Source organism: Gopherus flavomarginatus, chromosome 4, assembly GCF_025201925.1.
Source record: "Gopherus flavomarginatus isolate rGopFla2 chromosome 4, rGopFla2.mat.asm, whole genome shotgun sequence".
In the NCBI taxonomy this organism is placed as follows: Eukaryota; Metazoa; Chordata; order Testudines; family Testudinidae; genus Gopherus; species Gopherus flavomarginatus.
In genome coordinates this window covers 122,259,506-122,271,795 of record NC_066620.1, presented here as the reverse complement: position 1 = coordinate 122,271,795, position 12,290 = coordinate 122,259,506, and the positions used below count along the sequence as shown (strand labels likewise).

General features: G+C 41.0%; 1 protein-coding gene across 1 annotated transcript in view; it reads right to left on the bottom strand.

Moving 5' to 3' along the window:
* Positions 1-12,290, bottom strand: part of LOC127050079 (triadin-like) — a 156,932-nt gene that overhangs the window by 142,956 nt on the left and 1,686 nt on the right. Inside the window, exons 2-3 of the mRNA XM_050951612.1 lie at positions 10,753-10,783; positions 9,965-10,024 (exon numbers count right to left, since the gene is read on the bottom strand). Coding sequence (XP_050807569.1) covers positions 9,965-10,024; positions 10,753-10,783 — 91 coding nt within the window. The remainder of the gene's footprint in view (positions 1-9,964; positions 10,025-10,752; positions 10,784-12,290) is intronic.

The following is a 12,290-nucleotide window of genomic DNA, read 5'->3' as shown; positions in this document are numbered from 1 at the left end:
CTCCAACGGTTTAGGGGGTAAATTAGGATGTCACATGGGGATATCACTATGAGTAACAGGGAAAATTAAGCAAAGGAAAATTTAGGTGGAATTTAATAAAATTTTTCTTAACTTTGAAATCTATTAAGACTGAGAATAATCTTCTAGAGAGGTTCAGACATTTAAAACTAAGCTAGATAAAGAACTTGGAGAGATACTGTGTGGAATCATCTTGCACTGTGAGAAGGATGAATTAGATGACCTAATAGGTCATCTCCATCTCCACTTTCTATGATTTTATTATACAAAACCCCACAAACATGAAATTGTTAGCAATGCTGAAAGATAGAGGAAAATCAGCACATAACATCACCAGCTGGCAACAATTGTAAATCTTAACTCAGACTTTCTATGGGTTAATAAACATAGCCCAGTCCTCACAGTAGCCTGCATAGCTTGTGTCTGAAGGGAAAAGCAGCTATTAGTGGAGAATGCCAGGAAACAGCAGGTGAGTCATAAACAGAACCCAGGGGAGGACAGAAAAAGTAGTAAGGATGGGTCTGAGATGCTAATAATGCCAGGAGCAAGTTATTAGCTAGGAATGAATCAGTCTGCAACACAGGCAATGAAGCCTAGAGCTCCAGCAAACCAGACAGAGAACCCAGATGTTCCAAATGAGAATTGTGGGTTTTGCTCCATGGATAACAAAATAATGATGATGATGATGACAAGACCACAAGCAGAAGCAGAGCCCTTTTTTGCTGAGGGCTGTACAAACACACAGGACGTCCTGGCCCTGCTCCAATATGCATAGGGTTTAGAGACAAGACACAAGTGAGTGTAACAATCAATCAGAGGCAAGCTGTTGAGGGAGTACCAGGGTAAAAGCACTTGCAGTTGCTTATTGCATATTCTTACAATATATGCAACTCCATGTTTCTGACTCAATGTTTTTTGGTTCTAAAATTATAATTTTAAAAATTCCCTATCAATTCATAATCTTCTGTCCTCCCTTAACTTTTGCCCTACACATATAAATCTCTGAATAAGGCAACCCTAGGCAACTCACTGCCGATTATCTTTCTGTATTTTATTTATATATTTGTTTCCCCCATTTCTCTCTCTCCTAAGCTATCCCCAATCAGCCCCACTCCTCCAGCATTAATAGTTTCCTCCTGTAGTGCGGTGGCTGCTCCGCTCCATGAGAAAAAAGAGCTGGAAGAGGCCAGAGAGACTGCACAGACCAGCAGCCAATCAGCAAAGACTTGTGGAGAGCCAGTCAGGGCAAAGAAAGAGGCAGCCAATCAGGGCCAGGTGGGCCCTATATAAAGGCTGCCTAGTAAAGCGGGGGAGTGTCCCCCTCACTAACAAGGGAGGAGGACTGGCTCCTGAGGTAAGAAGGTAGCACCTTGGCCACAGCAGTGCTGGGCAGGCTCGGGGGAGCAGAGGAGAGCTCCAGCCCAGTTACCTGCCAGGCTGTGGCATCTCATGAAAAGGGTCAAGATGGTGCATGAGGCCAAAGGAGAAGATAGGTGGACAAGAGGGGAGAGAAGAAGGGAAGAGAGAGGCTGCTGCTAGAGGGTCCCTGGGTTGGGACCCAGAGTAGTGGGTGGGCCTGGGTCTGCCCCCCCACCTCCCTTTGCAGTGCACCTGGCCACAGAGGAGTGTGGCTGAGACAGACTGCAACTTGCCCTGAGGTGAGGGACTAGACTTTGCGGCTGGCCACAGAGGCCGGTGCAAGCCGAAGGACTATCATTACCGCCCCGCCCCCCTGAAGGGGGTGAGAATGGAGTAGTGGGTGCTGCCAGAGGGCAGTGTCCTGAAGTGCTCACCGCCGAGCGGGGAGCAACGTGGTTCCCAAATCAGCAGAGCAGACAACGGGTGAGACACCACGCACAGAGGATGCTTCATAGCTGATAAAAGCTAATTCCCAGAGCAACCAACAGGAGACACCAGCAGTAGTGAGTCCTGACCCCGTTACACCTCCATATACAAATACAACCCACCTCCTGGGGAAGACTCACTCATAAAAACCCTGTAAAGCCAAATTTGAGGAAATGCCCAATTAAGCTATCCTTCTTTAACACACCTTAACCTCCACAATCATATTTCCTCAATTTCACAGTGTTTGCTGCTCTACAAATAGGTCCAATGCACCTCCAAAATGCATAGTAACACTTGTACACCCCACATTCTTCACAGTCCCACTAGCACAAAAAACAGCCTAAATCTGGCCTCAGTACTATCAATATACAGGCCTGTTAAGCATCCGTGGACCAGTGAATGGTATGAGGTGTTATTTTCTGGTAGGACAGTATGACGTTGACATTTAGTGGCATCTCTCCTTTCAACTGTGCACAAGGTTTTCTCTGCTTATTTTCTTTTCAGTTTATCTTGAATCAAAAGCCCCTACCCCCCGATTCAAGCTTCTTGTAGTAATGTGCTGTGTCTTGGCTACAATGATGGGTATGCCAAGAGTGTTTCTGTCAAGTACAATATTATGTCATTCAAACCATGGTTAGTTAGCTGTTATTTGCTGGCTCTATTGGAAGTACTGCCCAGGAAGGTGATACTACTGAGAAGGGTTTCATGTTTGGCTGGCATTTTAACATTGTTCCAGGGTGCACCACCTTCCAGGAGTGACCATTGCAGCATGGTTGGCTGGGAGAGGAACAGACATAAATAAGAGCTACAGATCTCTAATTCATTCTTTGGAGAAGGAACACTTTCATATGGTAATGTTCAGTAGCAGAAAAAGCAAGCAGACAAAAGAAAAAAAAAGATAATTGGCCACCAGATGTCACCACTATTTCTCTCATCAGTAGAAAACAACTATGTAACACGAGGAATGCACCAGATAAATGTGGGCAGGGAAGCGCCATACAAATGAAGGGTTTTGTGCAGATCAGGAATTTAGAAACTGGTCATAGAGATTTCTTTGTCTGCCTCTATAAAGCAGAGTAGCAAAGGCCAAACTGTGGGAGAATAGAATGGCCTTTTCTCCTCATTTCCCATGTATCTGTGCCCTTTTGCAAGTTGCAAAGACTGGCATTAAACAGCACAGAGTGAAGGACAATATGCCTGCCATTAGACCATGCAAAAAAGCAACAGAGAGGCCCTGTCCTCTCATCCCTGAGCACCTCAGTTCTGCTCCCTGCAAGGCCATTACAACATCCCTCCTTCAAACACAGAGGACACAGCCACTGGGAGGAATGGTTATCAGGCCCCAGTAGAGTGCCTCACTGAACCCACATAGGTGAATATTCCAGATACATGACAGTGTCAAGGTAATAATTTTAATCTTTACATTTGAGGGCAAATGCAGTCTCATTGTTTAAATGTCCCCAAAGCCGGTTCACTTGAATGCAACAAAGGCAGGGTTAAAAGACATTGGTATTCTGAGAGCAGGCAGCAATCCAGACTATCCCTGTCCAGCACAGGAATAATCCCCATGGTGGGAGTGCAGAGGGGCCGCTAACTTGGCAGGGTTGTCCGAGTACAAACAGGCACATCGCACACACTGATCTATGATAAGGAGCTTGTTGCACTGAGGACCTCCTTTGTTCCATCCTGGGTGGTTGTTTTTTTTGGTGGGCACCTGTGCATGACACTCACAAAGGATTTGTCTGCACAGGCCAGATCCTGAGAGGTTCTAAGCTTCTTCCTGAGCAGATCAGTCCCTATATTTGTAAGCAGTAGATGTTTTTGCTAAATGCCATTCGTACGTTCTGTGTAATAGGCTCTCTTCTAAGAGGATGGATTTTCACAAGTACTGAACACCTACCTTCCAAACGATAAAAATAAACAAGTAGGCCCCTTTCTCAATCACATTTAAAGTTGGACATCCCAAAATTGAGGCACTCAAAATTACAGCTCACTTTTGAAAATCTCGGCCATCACTCGTTACCCCATCCAGACTGCTTCTCTGCAAGACTCCTTCATGAATGTGCACAGATATGGCTCTATATTTGTCCAGTCTAGCGGAGTAGGGGTTTTTAAATAGGATTGTGCCAGGCTCTTATTTCTGCCAATTATGTTTGTTTAAGTGAGACCTCTGAGTTTATAACAACAGAATTATCCATTTTTCAGAACAATTAGCACAATGTTTTTGTACTAACTGAAGGTCAGAGGATTAATGTGTTTTATCTACAATACACTTTTAAAAGCTAATTAAGAATTCTCCAGTTCATTTTGTACTGAGCACATTCAATATTAGTCTACTCTGCAGCAGAGAGAGAGAGAGAGAGAGAGAGAGATGACAAGAGGGGATTAAGAAAGGGAGAGAATTTGCCTGCAAACAAACAAATACACCTCAGTGCAGGGTTCGGCAACCTGTGGCAAGCAACCCATGATGGAAATCTACTGGCGGGCCAGTTCAATGGGGGCTGCAGGAAGCGGTGCGGGCTGAGGGATGTGCTGGCCGCCGCTTCCTGCAGCCCCCATTGGTCTGGAATGGCGAACAGCAGCCAGTGGGAGCTGCGATCGGCCAAACCTGTGGACACTGCAGGTAAACAAACCACCCCCACCCACTAGCGGATTTCCTTGACGGGCCGCGTGCCACAGGTTGCCAATCCCTGCCTTAGAGAGACGGTTAGCAGGGGTGCTGCAATTAGGGGTGCTGGGGATGCAGCGGGTCTTAAGGTTTTGTTCACTAGCCTTTCAGCACTCCCGCTAAAAAATTGTTCCAGCACCACTGGCAGTTAGTATAGAACTGTGCAAAAGTACATTCATGTAATGCAAGGGGTAAAATTGCAACATGGACCCTTTCATTTGCTAATTTGCACTAATTTAAAACATTAACCAGAAAATATAAAGGCTATGCTGTGAGGTGTAAAATGTTACCCTTCAGATGGGGAAAAAGGTGGGTGGCAGGGGCAGAGTTGCCCTCAAAGCATTATTTTGAGGTTATTATTATTTATATAGAATCTCTCTCTGCCTCTCAGTTAACCACACACACAGTCCATCATTTCACTATAGGAAGAGACTGCATTAACAGGCCTTGTGGAAGCTGTGAGTTTTATGGAGGGATTTGAAAGGATGAAGTCCAATTTGGGGGATAGGGTTTCAGGAATTCAGTTCCAGGTATAAACAGGCCAAGCAGCACAGACAGTGCAGAAACAAGCATGGAGGACAAAAAGGGAAATGAAAGAGTTGATGGGAAGCAGAGAGAGATAAAATCAGAGAAGTAGGCAGTAGAGAGGTAAAGCAGGGCTTTGAAGGCCTGGGCAAGGAGCTTGTTTTTAAGGCAATAGACACTGCCTGTCCTTTTAATTGGAAAAGGTAAAAATTATTAAATAGGAAACCATCCCCATAATCCTGCTTTTGGCTTGCTTATTCAGACTGAAAGTTCAAGCCTTCCAAGGTTCATCATTCAGCAAACTCTGCTATATCTGCCCAATGCATGTAAATACAACCACATGCTGAGATTGCTCATTTTTAAACTTTGGGCTATACAATACTATCCTGTTGATCAAATGTGGCAATTATTGCAGGTTTTAAACCTTCTGGGGATAACAATAGATGCTGCCACTCAATGCTGAAATAGAGAACATGAATTCAAAGAGCAAGTCTAATGACAAATAACAGCAACATGTGTAACTAGAATATATTATGGATTACCATCTTCTAACACAAAGGCTAGAAAAGTCTTCAAAAATGCAGCAAACTAGGGAGCTAAAAAAAGGGACAGAAATGTGGGATTGGCTTGCATTATTTAATTCCCTCTCTCCAGCATCGTTAGGATGACTCACAAGGTTTAGTAATGGCTTCTGAAGATGAACATGTTAATAACTTTAAACTGCAGTTTGACAGTAAAATGTAATCTTTTAAAATTCTATAGTCTCACATGAAAAGCAAGTTTAGAAACAGAATAAAGTTATAAGGGTCATTTTGAATTGCCATCTTAAGTTAAGATATTTTATTTTTAATTCTATATTTATATATATAAAGATACAATTTAACTGTATACTTCAGTAAACTCTATGCAATATATATCCTCCCAGTTTATGATGTAATTTAACATGAGATCTGAATAATTAGAAAGCATAGCTCGTGCCAGGAATACCTGAGTTGTAGGTCTGGCTCTGATAATGCTTTCTCTGATCCTGGTTTTAACCCTTTCAGTGTGGTGTTAGGCTCTGTTCCATTCTATTCTTATACTGTGATCATCACCATGCATCTAAGTGCCCATTAACTATTATTACAATTGTGAGTACTCAACACCTCTCTCTCTCAAAAAAAAAATCAACCCTTGGTATCACAAGATAGGCATTCATAAACTCTTTTTTTCTGAGCTACTCCTCATAAGGTTTTGCATGAATAGATCAGCCCTATTTGTATACATGACTAATAGAGATGTTATTGTAAGTTATACTATTGTCTTTTGAGTGGATATATCTTCTTTAAGAATTAGTATAAAAGTCCCAGTCTTTGTTACTTTAATCCTTTGCATTCTGGAGTTCAGCTGCCTTATCAGTAACCTCCTTCCTACTGTATCACATGAGCTCACATCCACAAACTGCAAAGCATTAAATATCCTTATGTGAACACTAGAACAATACAGCTAGAGTTAGTTGCCCCAGGTGTTTAAAAATCATAAGACAGACCCCCAAAAGTCATGAGATTAGCTTGAAAATTACAATAATGTTAAAACAATAAATTGTGGGTTCTTTTTATTTGCCTTCTGATGTTTGAGCCTTTAGGGTTCCTGTTTTCAGGCCTTTCTCCCTAATCATGAGAGTAGAAAAGTACTTTTATTTTTATTTTTTAAATAAAAAGCTGAGATACTCCCTTAATCATATGACTCCAGCAGATGGGCCTTTAAGAAAAACACCAAATAATGCATGATGTGTGATAAAAATAATGAGTTGGCAACACTGTAAATTGTAATTTTTCTCCTCCATTATGATTTCCTGCTTTTAGGGGTTCAAAAGGAGATAGCATCAAACCAGATGTTTCATTTCTGAATTACATGGCATATAATGTAGTTTCCTTCCCCGTGGACTATGCCTTGATGTACTGGGACAGCTTGCATAGTCCCACGACTCTGAGAGCTAGTGGTAATATAACTGGTAAGGCCACCCAGGCCAGGTTGAAGACTAGAAACCAGGCTAAAGGCAGTCCACCAATCCTCCTGGTAGGGCTTGGCTGGGAGTGGGCTAACAACTGCTCCCATAAAAAACCAAAGCTGTTATGGAAACCTACACTACTGCTCAGCTCAACAAACTGAGCCTAATTCAACTCAACTCAGTTAGACCTAGAAGAAAGATGATGATGCAAAGTGGCCAAACCTGAAAGGAAGCTACTCCTCTGACGAATTTGCGCCATCCTAAATCTGTAACCAAAATCAGTATGTGGAACATGCAGACACTATATAAGTCTGGTAAAACAGCCCAAGTAACAGAAGAAATGGACAAATATAAACTAGATATTGTAGGCCTAAGTGAAGTGAGATGGGTAACATCATGACAAATAATTGTCACCTGGACACATCCTACTATATTCCGAGCTACTGAATGCCAATGTCATGAACCAGGATATGGGTGGTCAGGCCTAGCAGTCAGAGCAGAAGTGGTCAGGCCTAGCACAGACATGGTCAGAGCTGCAGTTACAAGCCAGGAACCAGGAGTCGGGCTCGAGCAGACTGGAAGGACAGTAGTAAGGTTGGGAACAAGCCAGAATCAGGGCTGGAGTAAGGCTAAAAGCAGGCAAGGCAAGGAGAGATTGCAGCTGTGGGCATGTGTATAGAGAAGTCACAGATCAGTTGTTGCTGTTAGGCTGAAGAGCAGGCTTGCTGACTTTCTCAACCAATGAGGTGGAGTAGTCAGTAAGGCAGTCCTGCTGTGGCTCAGCTGTGCTCATAGGCAGACTGGGTAGGTACAGCAGCAAGTCCTCATTCCTGGCAGCGGGTAATGTACATAGAGATGGCATAATCTGATACTGTCAAGGAGGGCAGCTAAAAGCCTGACAGGATTATAACAGCACAATTTACATCAAAGTTTCAGAAAGTGCCCATTATTCAGTGCTACTCTCTAACAAATCAAGCTAGCCAATGGGAACAAGAAAACTTCTGTGAACAGAAATAGCCAAGGTCCTGAAAAGGGATGTCCTCCTTGTAATTGGAGACATGAACACTAAAGGGGGGAAGCAACAATACAGGCAGGGAAGTAATTATGGGAAAACAAGGCCTTCATTAAGTGAACAAAAATGGGGTAATATTTGCTGATTTTTGTGGAATGAATGATCTGACCATTGGAGGAACTATTTCCCCTCACTGTACTATTCACAAGATAACTAGCAGGTAGCTACACCACAGAACAGGGAACAAAATTGACCACATTGCAATTCAGCACAAATGGATAAGAACTTTAGAGGTTGTACATAACAGGAATGGAGCAGAGACAATAACAGATCATGAACCTGCTGACCCATACCCACGGAGAAAAGCAAGCTAACATAAATTATCTCCAGACCTATGCACAATTATTAGGGCTGAAAATCAACACAGAGAAAACGAAAACCATGAGAATCAACACCCAACAAGAAACACCAATAACACTTTAAGAGATTGGCATGGAAGAGGTCTGACACTTCACAATTCTTGACAGCACCATGAGCAAAAAAGATGGAACAGATGCAATAGCAAAAACCAGACATGCCTCTGCTACCCCAAAGCCAATCTAGGGAAACAGAATCTTTGCCCTCATAACTAAGCTTTGATTATTTAACACCATTGTAAAGGCTATCTTACTGAATGGTGCTGAAATCTGGAGACTTATCAAGACCTTATTATCTAAACTTCAAGTTTTTCTAAACAGCTGCCTTAGACAAATCCTCAACATTAGATGGCCAGAACAAAAATGATAAATGAAGAGCTTTGGAGGAGGAAGAAACAGAAATTGATAGGACAGGAAATTATGGAACAAAAATAAAGATGGCTAGAACACACATGAAGGAAAGAATCAAACAGCATAAGACAAGCACTGGTCAGGAATTCCCAGGGCACGAGGGGGTGAGATAGACCAAGGAAAACTTGGAAATGCACAATAAAATCAGAAATAAAAGATATTAAAATGACATGGAAAGAAGATTCATTTGAATTTTAAACATGCTTGAACATGTGTCAACACTAAATTATTACTACAATGATTACAAATTCTAGGGTAGACAGGACATAAACATTTGTTCCTAGTTATCACTTTAAAAAAACAGCTCTGCTTCTGTATACATTAAGTAGTGTTTAACATGTTAAATCATGTTTGTTAAAATTATTTCTAACACAACTCATTTCTCCCAGCATAGAAAAAGTCTCTTAGGCCTGGGCTACACTAGCGGGAGAGTTCAAACTAAGATACGCAACTTCAGCTACGCTATTTGCGTAGCTGAAGTTGAAGTATCTTAGTTCGACTTACTGTCCGTCCTCACAGTGGTGAGTCGACTGCCACAGCTCTCCCATCGACTTCGCTTACTCCTCCTGCCGAGGTGGAGTACGGGCATCGATTCGCAGATCGATTTATTGCGTCCAGATGAGACGCAATAAATCAATCCCTCATACATTGAACACTGCCCTCCGATCCAGCGGCTAGTATAGATGTACCCTTAGACAACTAACTGCCTATTTTCTCTGCTACTTGTTATCATTTGAACCTAAAATTATTTGAATGTGAAAAAACTATCCCTGAAAAATGTAAGGCCATAGCTGAATCCCCCTTTACATATACTACTTCAATTTTTAAATCAAGCATCCACTAGCTATACCAAACATTGACTACATTGAGTGGTGTTACTTATGCCACAGCTTAATTTGGTGTCAGAAATGGAGAGAGGATGACTTATGTCTGTCCAAATCCCAAATTCACAGAATAAAGGGAACCCTTCAGTCTTCAGTAATGGGAATTTACATATTAACCTATTTTAAATGTTTAAAAACTGAAAATACATAGATTAAACAATCAAATGTCAAACCTGACAAATTTCAATTTCTTACCTGCTTTTTTTACTTCAGGGACAGTCTTCTCAGGGGATTTCTTTTTTTCCTCTTCTTTTTCTAACATTTAATTAAAGAAAGTCATTTGATATGCTAGAACTATGAATCACACATTCAAATATGCAGTCAGCCAAGCCCTAGTGGGCACATGCTGAAAAAATGTGACTTATATTTGAGTTTAGATCAGATGATTCCCATCTAGACATTGCACACACCTAGTCACAAAGCAATCAGATAAAAAATGAAAATTATTCAGTAAGCATCAACTTTGGATAATATGGATCCTTAATAATTCATGAAAGGCCAGGTGAGCCTAATCAGTGCAGGAATGTGGTACCTTTTAATTTAAGTTACCAGTGGTAGCTACAAATCTTATTAATTACTATCAAAACAACATGGTACTGATGTCATTGAAACTGGCATGCAGAGTACAAAGCTACATGTCCTACCATTTTCACATATGGCAATATAGCCATGTCCTGTTATATCAGGGACAACCATTAAAATTGCCATGGACAGCCTCACAACCGGGGGGCTAAACTACCATGTTTGCCATTGGTTCTCTGGCTTGTCAACCAGGAAAAGCCTTAAAATATTGCTACAAACTGAAAAAGTAGTAAAATGTGGGACGGTGATGTAAATAAGGTATGGGAAAATCATCCAATAGGAGAGCATTGTGGTACTGCAAGTTTAGAGTTTGATCTGCCACCACTGAAGTTAATGGGAATTTAGCCGTTGATTTCAATGGGAGCTGAATCAGCCTCTCAACAAACTTTCCAATTCCATACCTTTCTTTTTAGTTTCAGGAATAGCTCTTCTCTTGGGTTATCCTCTTTTCCTCTTCTGTTCCTAAGAAAAGATTTAAAAGAAATTCAGTTGATTTTTTTTAATATCTTATTAAAGAACGGTGATTCACATTTTATAAAACAATAAGGTAAGAGACCCAAACAAAGCCCGATACTTAAACAGAGACTAAGGCAAAAAGACAGCATAGCTGTGGGAGGACTTATCTACCAAGATGTGCCTTATCTCTATGGCACCCACGTTGGTAAACCACGACAACTTGTGACAGACGACTACACTTATATTGGGCCAAACTGTGACATTGGGTAGATCAACCTGTTTCAGATGGTACACATTCCCTCTGTGCTGGTTTTGGCCAGCTGAAGTATGCTTTGGAAGATTTGCTATCACAATGCAGAAAACATACATCTGGAGATCAGTCCATGCAATGGAGAAGACATGCAAATCGAGACTAATTAGTCGCTTGTTAAAAACACTACTGTCATCCCTCAAATATATAAACATACTCTATATTCCAGTGAGTCCACAGAAAACTGAGAATAGAATTGGAGCCAGTGTGTGCACCAAGTAATTATTTAAGAAATAGGCACTTATTCATTCAATTATACCCATTAACCTACTATAAATATCATTTTTGAAGTGATGCAGTAATCCTGCATTTGCTCTGACTTAATGCTTCCCTTATAAAACCTGACTGACAATAGAAAAACTTGCAAGAGATACTCAGCAATAAATGCAGAATAATATACCCTCGTAACATTTTTATGAATTGGACCTTTAAAACTGTCATTACAAGATATCTGCTATTCATGGTGAATTGCAGTTAATCCATTGTGTACTAAAGAACATGACAATCTTTTAAATTCATTTGTCTCTATTTTATGGATTTACTGGGCAACAGTGGAAATTTTAGCTTTTTGCTCTATGAAGGCCACAACAATTTAATTACTTATTGCATGAGTGTTATTAATTGTTAGAATAGAATTAGGTATGAGACATCAGGAAACCCATTTCCTATCGACTTTCTCTGTCTTTGTTAGGGAATGAATTCCCATTAAATGCTAGTAAATAATAGCAAACATATGCCCTTTGTACTGCTCACCCCACAGCCATCCAGGTTTGCCCCCTTCAAGTTGTGTATTATAGGTATCAGCTGAGTTAGCGGAGCTATAGCTTTTTATTTTGTGATGCTTTGCTATTATGGATATGTACAAGAAGCCAGCCTATATTGTTATACAGAAAAGCACATGCAAAAAATCATGAATCCATAAAGTCAGAGCTCATTCTTTCCTTGAAAATTGTTCCGGGGTAGAAGAAGCTTTTCTGAAACTAGCGGATCCAAACAATAAATATGCTATTAATCCTTGAATAAATTAACATCAAGAGAAAGAAAATATTAAGTTACTTACTTTTCACTTCCTTAGCTATCACAAGAGGCTTTTCTTCTGCATGAAAACATATATAAAAAGAACATTGTTAAACCAGGGAATGCAAAAAAGTTCATTACAAATACTGCACAGCA